Source organism: Rutidosis leptorrhynchoides, chromosome 1, assembly GCF_046630445.1.
Source record: "Rutidosis leptorrhynchoides isolate AG116_Rl617_1_P2 chromosome 1, CSIRO_AGI_Rlap_v1, whole genome shotgun sequence".
Lineage (NCBI taxonomy): Eukaryota > Viridiplantae > Streptophyta > Magnoliopsida > Asterales > Asteraceae > Rutidosis > Rutidosis leptorrhynchoides.
Window position 1 is genome coordinate 285,323,617 of NC_092333.1, and position 16,860 is coordinate 285,340,476.

Genomic DNA, 16,860 nt, shown 5'->3' on the forward strand with positions numbered 1-16,860 from the left:
AATTTAACTTTTACATACTAATAGTGTATCCCTGACTAGTGCTCGAGTATTTAGGATTATGGATGCTTGTACTTTTGATATTGCCCTTAGACAGGTTAGGTTGAATCTTGAATTAGTTACACTTGCGGTTGAGATAAGGTATAAGATATGCATGTCCTTGGAAAGCTAGCAAAAAATTAAGAACTTTTCCTTTAGATATCGAATGGTTTCGATGAACGGATTAGAAGTTATAATCAATTGAATTTTCGATATTTTTATTAAAAAATGATTATTATTATCGTCGTTTTTATCGTCGTTCTAGTTTTATCTTATTGTTATCATTATTATTATCTTTATCAATAAAAGGGATTTATCATTAAAAATGTTATTTTTATTTTATTTTATTATTACTATCGTTATTATCGTTAAAGTTATAATTAGTATTATTATTATTATTATCCAATTATTATTATTATTATTATTATTATTATTATTATTATTATTATTGGTATTATTATTATTATTATCATTATTAATATATATCATTATTTTAAAAATGGTTATTGTTATTGTTATTATTATTATTACTATATTATCATTAAGATAATTATTAGTATTATCGTTAATAATGTCATAGTAACTATCATTATTAATATTAGTGTAATTAAAATAAATATTTGTAACACCTAATTATTTTGATTAGTATTATTATCATTATTATGAACACGATATAAAAGACGATTAAAAGCTATTAAACGAAACGATTAGGAAATAATGGGTAAGAGTATCATGATGAAATTAAAATATTATATGATATTGATTTAGATAAAATTATCATTCTTATTATTTTTATCATTACTATTATTATTAAAAGTATCGTTAGTATTAAAACTATCATTTTAACAAAAATTATCATTTTAATAGAAATGTAATTGTTACTATAAAATATCATTATTATTATTATTTTAAATAGAATTATTATTTTAAAGATAATATTAAAAATTATTGTAAATATTAAAGTTATCATAATTAGAATTATCGTTTTATCATAATGTCATCTTGGTAATTATAAATATTGATATTTTTATAATAATAATTATTATTACAAAATAATACAACTTTTACTTACTAACATTATAGATATTATTTTATCAAATAAATATGTGATACAAACATATTTTACTATGTGTAATAACTTACTTTAATAATACCTATCATATTATCTTTATGATATTAAATAAACCCTATAAATTTTATTACTTAATATATATAAAAGTATATTTTATTATATAAATTTAATATAAAACTTTATTTATTAATAAATAAATTATATTATTTACTCTATTAAATCTTTTAAAAATATTTAAAAATATAAAACGACGATATTTAAACTATATATTAATCATGTATAGATTTTTGGAAATTATTTTGAGTCAAATTTACTTTTGTTGACTTTTGCATATTAGTCTCGAGCATTAGAATTGTGGTACACTATGACTTGACCTAATTTGTTAGACAAATATTGACCAACACATAAATATATATAATTAATTTAGGTTCGTGAATTCGAGGCCAACCTTGCACTTGTTCAATGACGTTATATGTATTTTTACTACGAAATACAGTATGGTGAGTTTCATTTACCTTTTTACCCTTTATATTTTTGGGACTGAGAATACATGCGCTTTTATAAATGTTTGACGAAATAGACACAAGTAATTGAAACTACATTTTATGGTTGAATTATCGAAATCGAATATGCCCCTTTTTATTAAAGTCTGGTAATCTAAGAATTAGGGAACAGACACCCTAATTGACGCGAATCCTAAAGATAGATCTATTGGGCCTAACAAACCCCATCCAAAGTACCGGATGCTTTAGTACTTCGAAATGTATATCATGTCCGAAGGAGGATCCCGGAATGATAGGGGATATTCTTATATGTATCTAGTTAATGTCGGTTACCAGGTGTTCACCATATGAATGATTATTTTTGTCTCTATGCATGGGACGTATATTTATGAGAACTAGAAATGAAATTCTTGTGGTCTATTAAAATGATGGAAATAAATGATTATGATAAACTAATGAACTCACCAACCTTTTGGTTGACACTTTAAAGCATGTTTATTCTCAGGGGTTAAAGAAATCTTCCGCTATGCATTTGCTCATTTTAAAGATATTACTTGGAGTCTTTCATAGCATATTTCGAAGAACGTTGCATTCGAGTCATTGAGTTCATCAAAGATTATTATTAAATCAATTTATAGTTAGATAGTGGATATTATGAAATGGTATGCATGCCTGTCAATTTTCAATGTAAAGAAAGATTGTCTTTTAAAAACGAATGCAATGTTTATATAATGTATCATATAGAGGTCAAATACCTCGCAATGTAATCAACTATTATGAATCGTTTATAATGTATATGGACGGGTCCTTTCAGATTCTATTTGATAGTGGTGTAAATTTGTCTTTTGTGTCACCTCGATTTGTACCTAAACTTAATAAGCTATTGGCTAAGTTAAGTCGTCCGGTAGAAGTTGAAATAGCGGACGGCAAGACGGTGCTAGTGGTTGACGTATGTAAAAATTGTGATGTTGTGTTTGGTGCCGAAAACTTTAAAATTGATCTCATTCCTATGACTTTGGGCGATTTTGATATCGTTGTGGGTATGGATTGGCTCAATCATAATAGAGCCGATATTGCATGTCACGAAAAATTTATTCGTGTAAAGGCCCCAAGTGGGGGAGAGTTAATTATTCACGGCGATAAACAAAGAAGACTTGTGCCGATATGTTCTTTTGCACGGGCACATTGTTTTCTTGTTAGTGGTGGCATGGCTTATCTTGCCCATGTTGTGGATACTCGTGATGAGCCACAACCCATTCGTGAAATTCCGGTGGTTAGTGAATTCGAAGACGTTTTTCCGGACGAGTTACCGGGTGTTCCGGCGGAAAGACAAGTAGAATTTCGCATTGAGTTGGTTCCGGGGGCTACCCCCATTGCTAAAACTCCTTATCGTTTAGCACTGACGGAAATGCAAGAGTTGTTAAATCAAACCCAAGAGTTGCTTGAAAAGGGTTTCATTCGACCGAGCTCCTCGCCATGGGGTGCTCTGATCTTGTTTGTGAAAAAGAAAGATGGAAGTATGCAGATGTGCATCGATTATCGGGAGTTGAACAAAGTGATGATCAAGAATCGCTATCCATTACCTAGGATTGACGATTTGTTTGACCAACTCCAAGGCACAACGTATTTTTCTAAGATTGACTTACGGTCCGGCTATCATCAAGTGCGGGTCCGTGAGGAAGACATAGAGAAAACGGCTTTTCGAACGCGTTATGGGCATTTTGAGTTTGTAGTTATGCCTTTTGGTTTTACGAATGCACCAACGGCATTCATGGACCTTATGAACCGAGTGTGCCAACCTATGTTGGACAAGTCGGTGATTGTGTTCATTGACGACATACTAGTCTACTCGAAAAGTATGAACGAACATGAACGTCATTTGCGTAAAGTATTGAAGACATTAAGAAAGGAGAAGTTGTATGCCAAGTTCTCCAAATGCGAATTTTGGCTAAGGGAGGTTTAATTCCTTGGCCACATTGTGAACAAGGACGGTATTCAAGTAGATCCGGGGAATATTGAGACGGTGAAGAGTTGGAGACAACCAACTACGCCTACGGAAGTCCGAAGTTTTCTCAGATTGGCCGGTTATTATCGTCGGTTTATCCAAGACTTTTCTAAGATCGCTTCTTCATTGACGAAATTGACAAGGAAGAACGCGAGGTTTAATTGGGAGAACGAGCAAGAAATTGCTTTTCAATTGTTAAAAGAGAAGTTGTGTCAAGCTCCGGTGTTAGTTTTGCCGGAAGGGGTGGAAGATATGACGGTTTATTGTGATGCGTCGTTAAATGGGCTCAGGTGTGTTCTAATGCAAAGAGGTAAAGTCATTGCTTACGCCTCTCGACAATTAAAGGAACACGAAACGAGATATCCGACTCATGATCTTGAGTTGGCGGCAGTGGTGCATGCGTTGAAAATTTGGCGCCACTACTTGTATGGTGTCAAGAGTACGATATATTCGGATCATAAGAGTTTGAAACATCTCTTTAATCAACGAGATTTGAATTATCGTCAACGTAGGTGGATGGACGTGGTGAAATATTATGATTGTGAAATACTTTATCATCCGGGCAAGGCGAATGTGGTCGCGGATGCGTTAAGTCGAAAGAGTCATCACCCGGCGATACGATTGGGATTGTTACGTATGATTATTACTAACGATTTTTTGGAAAAACTTGGTGTGATTCAAATATAGGCTTATGTTCACAACAAGCATGCAGAGCGAATTGTGGGACAATCGGAGTTCATTACTATGGGCTCGCGTGGTTTGTTGTCTTTTCAAGGAAGAGTGTGGGTGCCTAAGGTGGGTGATTACCGACGGGTGCTACTTGATGAAGCACATAAGTCAAAGTATTCCATTCATCCGGGCGTAACGAAAATGAATCATGATTTGCGAAAGGATTATTGGTGGTCGGGCATGAAACGTGATGTTGTAAAATATGTTGAACAATGTGTTACATGTTTGCAAGTTAAGGCCGAGCACCAAAAGCCGTATGGTAAGTTACAACCGTTAGAAATCTCGAAATGGAAGTGGGAGCACATTACCATGGATTTCATCACAAAGTTACCTAAAACGGCGAGAACCCAATTTGATTCGATTTGGGTTATAGTTGATCAATTGACGAAAAGTGCTTTGTTTCTTCCCATTCGGGAAGCGATATCGTCGGAGACCTTGGCTAAGTTGTTTATCAAGGAAGTCATCTCTCGACACGGTGTTCCTATATCTATTATTTCGGATCGAGATACCCGTTTTACATCTCGGTTTTGGGAAAAGTTTCATGAAGATATGGGTACGCAATTGAAGTTGAGCACGGCGTATCATCCTCAAACGGACGGTCAAACCGAATGTACGAATCAAACTTTGGAAGATATGTTACGAGCGTGCATTATTGATTTCGGGGGTAGTTGGGATGAGCATTTGCCTTTGGTGGAATTCTCGTACAATAATAGTTATCATACTAGTATCGGGATGCCGCCATATAAGATGCTTTATGGGCGCAGGTGTCGAACCCCGATTTGTTGGGGTGAAGTGGGACAAAAGGAAATCGGGAGTACCGATTTGGTCTTAGAGACGAATAGCAAAATTGATATTATTCGAGAGCATTTGAAAAAGGCTCAAGATAGGCAAAAGTCGTATGCCGACAAGCGTAGACGAATCGAATTTCAAGAAGGTGACATGGTGATGCTTAAGGTTTCGCCATGGAAGGGTATTATTCGATTTCGAAAACGAGGAAAGTTAGCTCCTCGGTTTATTGGACCATTTAAGGTTTTAGCTCATGTTGGTAAAGTCGCGTATCGTTTGGAATTACCCGAAGAGCTTGCGGGGATCCATAATATGTTTCATGTTTCCCATCTCCGTAAGTGTCTTGTGGATGATTCATCTTGGGTGCCTTTAGACGAGATTGAGCTAAACAATAAGTTAGAATATATTGAGCAGCCGATCGCTATACTCGATGAGAAGGTCAAGAGGTTGAGACATAAAGAGGTAAGGACCTTTAAAGTCCAATGGCGTCGAAGTAAAGGTTCTGAATTTACTTGGGAGCCCGAAGAGTTCGTATCGGTTTATCTTCCAGCTTGTCATGCGGCTTGGATCTCGAGGACGCGCTCCGATTCAAGTGGGGGAGAGTTGTAACATCCCGTTTTCCCGTACGTATCGAAAGGTGCTCACTTAATCATTTGTACGTTTATAACTCGTTAGCTTATGCACAAATGTATGAATATATGCGTAGATATATATATATATATATATATATATATATATATATATATATATATATATATATATATATATATATATATATATATATATATATGTATATATATATGTATATATATATATATGTATATATATATATATATGTATATATATATGTATATATATATATGTATATATATATATATATATATATATATATATATACTTGATAATGTGTGCATGTATAAGTTTAATCATGGATTTGGTTAGCGTTAAGTCTTGTGAGACTATTGTTGAAGGCTAGGTGAATATAGGAAGCGGGTTTGGAATGTACAAATCAAATAAAATCGAAAATTGTTTAAAATCGGTCGAACTGTCCAGTTACAACCTTAGGCCGCGCCGCGACAATTGGGTCCGCGCCGCGGCATATAAAGCAATTCCAGATCAGAAGTCAAGTTAAAAGGGGTCATTTTTCCTTCGTTAGGTCGCGCCGCGACAAATGGCCCGCGTCGCGGCACCTCAGCAGTTCTGACTCTGATTTTAACTCAAATTAAATAAATTTAAGGGGCAAATTGGTAATTTAACATGTGGATCTGATGGGAGCATTAAACCTCCACCACTAGTTCATTTATTTCATTTCCTTTTCTATTTTCTTTCCAATTTCTCTCCCAAAACACAAAACCCACTTAGTTTAATCTTGAGATTTGGAGTTGGAGATTTGTGAATCAAACTTAGGAGCGAGATTTAAAGTTGTTCTCCTTGTTACTAGCTACAAGAAGATAGTCTTGGTAAGTTCTAACTTTATGTTTTAAGTTTTAATTGGTTAATGGCTAGGGTTTGGGTTACTAGAGATATGTATGACCCATTTGAGGGTAAAATGGGTGAGTTAGGGTTATGTTGTTGTAAGGAAACCCTAATAGCCACTATTTAGGGTTTTGGCCTTGTGATTCGAGGTTGTAAGTGTCAATTGGTGTTGTTAGTCACTAATGCACTTTAAGATTTATGAAAGAAGTGTAAATGGGTAAGTTTGACTTGATGGTGAGTGTAAGTAATATAAAATGGGTCAAAATGTACTAGTTGACCTAATTAGATGAAATGGGTATGGATTACCCTAAGTTTTGTGTTAATCGAAACAATAGACTTTAATTCACTAGTCTTAGTGATTAAAGTCGAGTCTTGGCCATTTATGGGCGGTTGTGAGTAGTTGAGTCATTTAATGCAAATTGGGTCATTAAATGCTCAAGTGGGAGTATTGTGGTTAGTCCCACTAGTTGTGAAATTGAATGTGCACTTAATGATTTAGGTACATTGCATTGAAGCTCGGACGTGTATAATCATCATCCTTGTGACAAGGTGAGTGGAATAAGTATACTTGTACGTATATGATGTGCTTATTTGTACGTAAGGATATGTGTTGTCCTAGTTAGTGATATATGTGTTGTACACTAACGATTTATGAACGGATATGTGTTGTCTAATTTAGCAATATATGTGTTGTATGCTAACGGTTTATTAAATGGATATGTGTTGTCCAAATTGGTGTTATATGTGTTGTACACTAATGATCTTATGAACGGATATGTGTTGTCCAAGGGTTGGTGATATATGTGTTGTGCACTAACGGTTGTTATGAACACCGATGGGAATTTTGAGTACCATTCCTTTTTGCTATTGGTTAACCATGGTTGTGTGATTGTGTAATTAGCATATTAAATTATGAACTATATGCTATTGTCGGTTGCTAGCTCCTTGTGGATTGTGGATTGTAGTTTATGCATGATGTTTGCATGTTTGTCGAATAGCTAGCTTGTATGCGGTATTGTGTAAGTGATTGCAAGTAAGTAGGTTATATATGAACATGTATAATTATTGCATTCACTAAGCATTAGCTTACCCCTCTCGTTGTTTATCTTTTTAGTTGCAGGTGCGGATAAGGGCAAAGGGGTTATCGGGCACTAGGTGGCCTTTGATGATGTTTTGTTGAAGTTTGAAAGTTGGCCTAACGTTTTGGGTAGTTTAGTCCCAAACCATGCTCAAAGGGTCATTTGGATTATAAACTATCGTTGTAGTGGGTCAAACTTGTATTGAACTTAATTAATGGCCTTCGTGCCTTTTGTAAACATTTAAATTGTTAAACGTTTAAATGGAACTTGTGGATTGGTTACATATTTTATTGGCGCGTAAATGTGTATCATTACAAAAAAAATTTATCGTATGGAATACGGGTTGGGTTATTTCAAGTAGTATCAGAGCATGGTCTAAGGGATTTAGGCGACTTGAGATAGGTGCCTAGACTTAGACTTTATTGTGTATGCGCTTTTATGCGGGACTTGTAGGACTTTGGGTCAAATCGGGAATTGTTAGTACTTTGGTTTATGTGAACTAACCTCGTGCTAATTGAATTGTGTCGTGTTTAGCAATCATCAAGCGAGATGGACGTTGTACTAGCGAGTTAATGCGACGTGTTCGCGTAACAATGATTAGCTACCATTGTTACGGGTGCAAATCGTGTCAAACAAGTAATGTACGACGATTGGTGAGTAAGATGGAGTAGTGTGGGGTATACGTATATGCATAAGTGTTATGTCCTTTTGTTCGTTCTTGTTTAATCTTTTCCGTTTTATAGAATGAAGATGAGAAACGGACACGACACCGAAAATGGGGGTACGAGTGAGGACGTTGAGTTCACGGCCAAAGTTGAGGCCATCTTTAAATGTCAAAAGGCGGAGTTCCTCGAGGATGTTAAGAAAATGTTTCTAGATACGATTGACGAGCAATTAGTCAATGTAGTCAAGGAGCAAGTGAAGGCCGTTCATCAAGAGGATAATGTGGGGAGACGGGACTTCTTTTATAAGAATTTTAAGGATTCTCAACCTCCCACCTTTGAAGGTGAACGAGACCGTCTCAAGAGTGCCCGATGGATCTCCGATATGGAGGGGGCTTTCCGTACTTGTGAATGTCCTCTTGATAAGAAGATAAGGTATGGTTGTAGAATGTTAAGGGGTGACGCTAAGCTATGGTGGGATGCGAAAATCCAAGTTTATGGTGAAGAACAATGCATGAATTTTACTTGGGATGAATTCAAGGTAGAGTTTTTCGATGAGTACCGAAATTCGGCCAATCTAACTAGGCTTAAGGACGAGTTACGTTCCTTGAGGCAAGGGTCGATGGATTTGAACACTCTCAAATCCGTGTTTTTGTCCAAGACCCAATTTTGTCCGGAGTATGTCGGGAATGATAAAATGTTGAAGGAAGATTTTTATAGGATCTTGAATGATAATTATCAAGAGAAAATTAGTGTGAACGTAGTGAAGAGCTTTGATGAATTGTTCGATATGGCGAAGGGTTTTGAAGCGCTTGTGTTGAGAAAGAGTAGTTTTACTTTTGGTAAGAGGAAGTTCGAGAATTCGAATCAATCGAGCTTTTCCAACAAAAAGAACAAGAAGGGCTCCGAAAGTGTTAATAGTGTGAAGAAAGGTGGCTCCGGTGGTCATGTACCCACTTGCTATACTTGTGGGCAAAAAGGTCACATCTCTCGTGATTGCCCCAACTCACCTTCCACACCCAAATTTACTTGTTTCAATTGTGGTAAAGAAGGGCACAAGAGGCCCGAGTGTCCCGAGTTGCGCAATGATAATGTTAAGCGGTTAGAAAAGGCGGTGGGTACGGCTAGAGGTCGAAATTATTTGATGACCAATGATGAAGCCAAACAATCGAACGAAGTTGTCTCAGGTACTTTCATGGTTAACTCTAATCCGGCAAGGATTCTATTTGATAGTGGTGCAAATTTGTCTTTTGTGTCACCTCGATTTGTACCTAAACTTAATAAGCTATTGGCTAAGTTAAGTCGTCCGGTAGAAGTTGAAATAGCGGACGGCAAGACGGTGCTAGTGGTTGACGTATGTAAAAATTGTGATGTTGTGTTTGGTGCCGAAAACTTTAAAATTGATCTCATTCCTATGACTTTGGGCAATTTTGATATCATTGTGGGTATGGATTGGCTCGATCATAATAGAGCCGATATTGCATGTCACGAAAAATTTATTCGTGTAAAGGCCCCAAGTGGGGGAGAGTTAATTATTCACGGCGATAAACAAAGAAGACTTGTGCCGATATGTTCTTTTGCACGGGCACATCGTTTTCTTGTTAGTGGTGGCATGGCTTATCTTGCCCATGTTGTGGATACTCGTGATGAGCCACCACCCATTCGTGAAATTCCGGTGGTTAGTGAATTCGAAGATGTTTTTCCGGACGAGTTACCGGGTGTTCCGGCGGAAAGACAAGTAGAATTTCGCATTGAGTTGGTTCCGGGGGCTACCCCCATTGCTAAAACTCCTTATCGTTTAGCACCGACGGAAATGCAAGAGTTGTTAAATCAAACCCAAGAGTTGCTTGAAAAGGGTTTCATTCGACCGAGCTCCTCGCCATGGGGTGCTCCGGTCTTGTTTGTGAAAAAGAAAGATGGAAGTATGCGGATGTGCATCGATTATCGGGAGTTGAACAAAGTGACGATCAAGAATCGCTATCCATTACCTAGGATTGATGATTTGTTTGACCAACTCCAAGGCGCAACGTATTTTTCTAAGATTGACTTACGGTCCGGCTATCATCAAGTGCGGGTCCGTGAGGAAGACATAGAGAAAACGGCTTTTCGAACGCGTTATGGGCATTTTGAGTTTGTAGTTATGCCTTTTGGTCTTACAAATGCACCGACAGCATTCATGGACCTTATAAACCGAGTGTGCCAACCTATGTTGGACAAGTCGGTGATTGTGTTCATTGACGACATACTAGTCTACTTGAAAAGTATGAACGAACATGAACGTCATTTGCGTGAAGTATTGAAGACATTAAGAAAGGAGAAGTTGTATGCCAAGTTCTCCAAATGTGAATTTTGGCTAAGGGAGGTTCAATTCCTTGGCCACATTGTAAACAAGGACGGTATTCAAGTAGATCCGGGGAAGATTGAGAAGGTGAAGAGTTGGAGACAACCGACTACGCCTACGGAAGTCCGAAGTTTTCTCGGATTGGCCGGTTATTATCGTCGGTTTATCCAAGACTTTTCTAAAATCGCTTCTTCGTTGACGAAATTGACAAGGAAGAACGCGAGGTTTAATTGGGAGAACGAGCAAGAAATTGCTTTTCAATTGTTAAAAGAGAAGTTGTGTCAAGCTCCGGTGTTAGTTTTGCCGGAAGGGGTGGAAGATATGACGGTTTATTGTGATGCGTCGTTAAATGGGCTTGGGTGTGTTCTAATGCAAAGAGATAAAGTCATTGCTTACGCCTCTCGACAATTAAAGGAACACGAAATGAGATATCCGACTCATGATCTTGAGTTGGCGGCAGTGGTGCATGCGTTGAAAATTTGGCGCCACTACTTGTATGGTGTCAAGAGTACGATATATTCGGATCATAAGAGTTTGAAACATCTCTTTAATCAACGAGATTTGAATTATCGTCAACGTAGGTGGATGGACGTGGTGAAAGATTATGATTGTGAAATACTTTATCATCCGGGCAAGGCGAATGTGGTCGCGGATGCGTTAAGTCAAAAGAGTCATCACCCGGCGATACGATTGGGATTGTTACGTATGATTATTACTAACGATTTTCTGGAAAAACTTGGTGTGATTCAAATAGAGGCTTATGTTCACAACAAGCATGCGGAGCGAATTGTGGGACAATCGGAGTTCATTACTATGGGCTCGCGTGGTTTGTTGTCTTTTCAAGGAAGAGTGTGGGTGCCTAAGATGGTAGATTACCGACGGGTGCTACTTGATGAAGCACATAAGTCAAAGTATTCCATTCATCCGGGCGCAACGAAAATGTATCAGGATTTACCAAAGGATTATTGGTGGCCGGGCATAAAACGTGATGTTGTAAAATATGTTGAACAATGTGTTACATGTTTGCAAGTTAAGGCCGAGCACCAAAAGCCGTATGGTAAGTTACAACCGTTAGAAATCCCAAAATGGAAATGGGAGCACATTACCATGGATTTCATCACAAAGTTACCTAAAACGGCGAGAACCCAATTTGATTCGATTTGGGTTATAGTTGATCGATTGACGAAAAGTGCTTTGTTTCTTCCCATTCGGGAAGCGATATCGTCGGAGACCTTGGCTAAGTTGTTTATCAAGGAAGTCATCTCTCGACACGGTGTTCCTATATCTATTATTTCGGATCGAGATACCCGTTTTACATCTCGGTTTTGGGAAAAGTTTCGTGAAGATATGGGTACGCAATTGAAGTTGAGCACGGCATATCATCCTCAAACAGACGGTCAAACCGAACGTACGAATCAAACTTTGGAAGATATGTTACGAGCGTGCATTATTGATTTCGGGGGTAGTTGGGATGAGCATTTTCCTTTGGTGGAATTCTCGTACAATAATAGTTATCATACTAGTATCGGGATGCCGCCATATGAGATGCTTTATGGGCGTAGGTGTCGAACCCCGATTTGTTGGGGTGAAGTGGGACAAAAGGAAATCGGGAGTACCGATTTGGTCTTAGAGACGAATAGCAAAATTGATATTATTCGAGAGCATTTGAAAAAGGCTCAAGATAGGCAAAAGTCGTATGCCGACAAGCGTAGACGAACGATCGAATTTCAAGAAGGTGACATGGTGATGCTTAAGGTTTCGCCATGGAAGGGTATTATTCGATTTCAAAAATGAGGAAAGTTAGCTCCTCGGTTTATTGGACCATTTAAGGTTTTAGCTCGTGTTGGTAAAGTCGCGTATCGTTTGGAATTACCCGAAGAGCTTGCGGGGATCCATAATACGTTTCATGTTTCCCATCTCCGTAAGTGTCTTGTGGATGATTCATCTTGGGTGCCTTTAGACGAGATTGAGCTAAACAATAAGTTAGAATATATTGAGGAGCCGATCGCTATACTCGATGAGAAGGTCAAGAGGTTGAGACATAAAGAGGTAAGGACCTTTAAAGTCCAATGGCGTCGAAGTAAAGGTTCCGAATTTACTTGGGAGCCCGAAGAGTTCGTATCGGTTTATCTTCTAGCTTGTCATCCGGCTTGGATCTCGAGGACGTGCTCCGATTCAAGTGGGGGAGAGTTGTAACATCTCGTTTTCCCGTACGTATCGAAAGGTGCTCACTTAATCATTTGTACGTTTATAACTCGTTAGCTTATGCACAAATGTATGAATATATGCGTAGATATATATATATATATATATATATATATATATATATATATATATATATATATATATATATATATATATATATATATAGATATATATATATATATATAGATATATATATATACTTGATAATGTGTGCTTGTATAAGTTTAATCATGGGTTTGGTTAGCGTTAAGTCTTGTGAGACTATTGTTGAAGGCTAGGTGAATATAGGAAGCGGGTTTGGAATGTACAAATCAAATAAAATCGAAAATTGTTTAAAATCGGTCGAACTGTCCAGTTACAACCTTAGGCCGCGCCGCGACAATTGGGTCCGCGCCGCGGCATATAAAGCAATTCCAGATCAGAAGTCAAGTTAAAAGGGGTCATTTTTCCTTCGTTAGGTCGCGCCGCGACAAATGGCCCGCGTCGCGGCACCTCAGCAGTTCTGACTCTGATTTTAACTCAAATTAAATAAATTTAAGGGGCAAATTGGTAATTTAACATGTGGATCTGATGGGAGCATTAAACCTCCACCACTAGTTCATTTATTTCATTTCCTTTTCTATTTTCTTTCCAATTTCTCTCCCAAAACACAAAACCCACTTAGTTTAATCTTGAGATTTGGAGTTGGAGATTTGTGAATCAAACTTAGGAGCGAGATTTAAAGTTGTTCTCCTTGTTACTAGCTACAAGAAGATAGTCTTGGTAAGTTCTAACTTTATGTTTTAAGTTTTAATTGGTTAATGGCTAGGGTTTGGGTTACTAGAGATATGTATGACCCATTTGAGGGTAAAATGGGTGAGTTAGGGTTATGTTGTTGTAAGGAAACCCTAATAGCCACTATTTAGGGTTTTGGCCTTGTGATTCGAGGTTGTAAGTGTCAATTGGTGTTGTTAGTCACTAATGCACTTTAAGATTTATGAAAGAAGTGTAAATGGGTAAGTTTGACTTGATGGTGAGTGTAAGTAATATAAAATGGGTCAAAATGTACTAGTTGACCTAATTAGATGAAATGGGTATGGATTACCCTAAGTTTTGTGTTAATCGAAACAATAGACTTTAATTCACTAGTCTTAGTGATTAAAGTCGAGTCTTGGCCATTTATGGGCGGTTGTGAGTAGTTGAGTCATTTAATGCAAATTGGGTCATTAAATGCTCAAGTGGGAGTATTGTGGTTAGTCCCACTAGTTGTGAAATTGAATGTGCACTTAATGATTTAGGTACATTGCATTGAAGCTCGGACGTGTATAATCATCATCCTTGTGACAAGGTGAGTGGAATAAGTATACTTGTACGTATATGATGTGCTTATTTGTACGTAAGGATATGTGTTGTCCTAGTTAGTGATATATGTGTTGTACACTAACGATTTATGAACGGATATGTGTTGTCTAATTTAGCAATATATGTGTTGTATGCTAACGGTTTATTAAATGGATATGTGTTGTCCAAATTGGTGTTATATGTGTTGTACACTAATGATCTTATGAACGGATATGTGTTGTCCAAGGGTTGGTGATATATGTGTTGTGCACTAACGGTTGTTATGAACACCGATGGGAATTTTGAGTACCATTCCTTTTTGCTATTGGTTAACCATGGTTGTGTGATTGTGTAATTAGCATATTAAATTATGAACTATATGCTATTGTCGGTTGCTAGCTCCTTGTGGATTGTGGATTGTAGTTTATGCATGATGTTTGCATGTTTGTCGAATAGCTAGCTTGTATGCGGTATTGTGTAAGTGATTGCAAGTAAGTAGGTTATATATGAACATGTATAATTATTGCATTCACTAAGCATTAGCTTACCCCTCTCGTTGTTTATCTTTTTAGTTGCAGGTGCGGATAAGGGCAAAGGGGTTATCGGGCACTAGGTGGCCTTTGATGATGTTTTGTTGAAGTTTGAAAGTTGGCCTAACGTTTTGGGTAGTTTAGTCCCAAACCATGCTCAAAGGGTCGTTTGGATTATAAACTATCGTTGTAGTGGGTCAAACTTGTATTGAACTTAATTAATGGCCTTCGTGCCTTTTATAAACATTTAAATTGTTGAACGTTTAAATGGAACTTGTGGATTGGTTTACATATTTTATTGGCGCGTAAATGTGTATCATTACAAAAAAAAATTATCGTATGAAATACGGGTTGGGTTGTTTCATCTTGACCTGTAGCAAATAAAATATACATATACAATGCTATGTATATGATCAATGTGTTAAAATATAATTGGGTTAAGTTTTAAAATGGGATAAAAATAATATTTTTAAATTAATAAAAAATAAAAATAAAAACAAGAAACACCATGTTTCTTCTCCCGTCACTTTTCAACTGACGCCGAAGAAACACCACAAATAACACCCTGTTACGCCGGATTTCGGCGGTTCTTCTCCGCCACATCACCAAGTGACGCCGTCACTTGGTACCGTTACAAATAGTGTAAGTAATAACATATGTTGATCACATGGATTTTCAATTATCCAAAATATTACTACAAGACAGTGATCACATTTTACTCACGGTACGACAAAATTTTTTATTGTAAGATCACACTTTTTATCAGTAATGCAACATACTTTATTCAAAATAATGCCATTAGTTACACTATAAATTACATCACTTGGCACACCATAACATCAATTCAACCCAATATCACATCAATTCAACCCAATATCGTTATTAACTCGTTATCGAATAATAACCAAGAATGAAAACCGTCTTGTTAATATTGTTGTTTGTGAGTATGAATAATGCAAGCATATTAGTAAATGCAATGACATGTGAAGATGCCATCACTCATATGCTGCCTTGCGAAGCTTTTGTGATGGGTTTTGGGCAGATTAGTGTTCCGTGTTGCCAGAGTGTTCAAAGTTTGATTCAATTCGCTAATACGAGCCCTCAAGAACGAACATCCGCGTGTCAATGCTTGAAGCAAGCTGCGGGCATTTTAGGGATAAATGTGGCCAGAGTTCAGCAGATTCCTAAGCTTTGTCATATTGATGTTGATATGAGTTTGATCGACCCTAATATTGACTGCAACAAGTAAGTAATCGGATGAAACTGTGACCAATAATTTCATTTGAGTTATGACTTTTAGTCATGTTTAGATGATTGTACTGTACGTAACAATTTTCTTGTTTTGTGCAGGTTAAGCTCTCCATCTCCTGCTCCTTCTCCAACAAATTGAATGAGAAAGATACTCTATAATTGTGAAATTCTGAACTAGCAGTGGTGGCAATTGCTAATAAATGTTAAATATAACTGAATTATTTCTTTCTAGTTACTTAATTACATAACTATCTAGTCATCTACCTTTTTCATTCATTAATTTTTTTTTTAATTTTTTTTTTTAATTTTTTTTTTTTTTTTGCCGACCTTTTTCATTCATCTCTATTGACAAAATCCATGTATCTTTAAGGTACTTAAATTAGATAAATAACAAATAATAAAAAGAAAGCTCCATCCAGTATTGTAAAAAACCTGATTACTCGCCGATTAATCTTCGATTAATCATTTTTAAGACCAATCCGTTCCGATTTCCAAAAATTCGTTTAATTAAATGGTCAACGTCAATTGACGGGTCAAAACCTAATTTGGTAACCAAAATCGGTCAAAGTCAAAACTGGTTAACATTTTAACATGAATTTAAACTAGATATTTATAGTTTTGGAGCAAATTGAACGATTTTAGACAATTATGTTAGAGTTTATTTTTTTATTTATGGTTTTTTTCTATATTTACACATATAATTTTTAAAATTTAATATTTAAATGTATACAGTACAATCCGATTAATCCCCGATTAATCTCCGAATTGTCGATTAATCTTTCCAAAGTTCTGACCGATTAATCTCCGAATAGCGAATTTTGCAACCATGGCTCCATCTATCTAACAGAAAGGTTAAGTTAGAAGA

The 16,860-nt window shown here is 36.6% G+C and overlaps 1 protein-coding gene across 1 annotated transcript; it reads left to right on the forward strand.

Moving 5' to 3' along the window:
• The first annotated feature begins 15,598 nt into the window (after positions 1–15,598).
• On the forward strand, positions 15,599–16,248 carry LOC139869800 (non-specific lipid-transfer protein 1-like). The gene is made up of 2 exons (XM_071857789.1): positions 15,599–15,989; positions 16,095–16,248. Exons 1-2 carry the CDS (start codon positions 15,655–15,657, stop codon positions 16,132–16,134), a joined length of 375 nt encoding a protein of 124 aa, XP_071713890.1. The 5' UTR covers positions 15,599–15,654; the 3' UTR covers positions 16,135–16,248.
• The last annotated feature ends 612 nt before the right edge of the window (positions 16,249–16,860 follow it).

Bases quoted from the DNA above. Each gene is read 5' to 3' on its own strand.
- LOC139869800 (XM_071857789.1), top strand. From the start codon at position 15,655: ATGAAAACCGTCTTGTTAATATTGTTGTTTGTGAGTATGAATAATGCA. The intron at 15,990-16,094 runs GTAAGTAATCGG...TGTTTTGTGCAG, and splicing joins CCTAATATTGACTGCAACAA to GTTAAGCTCTCCATCTCCTG.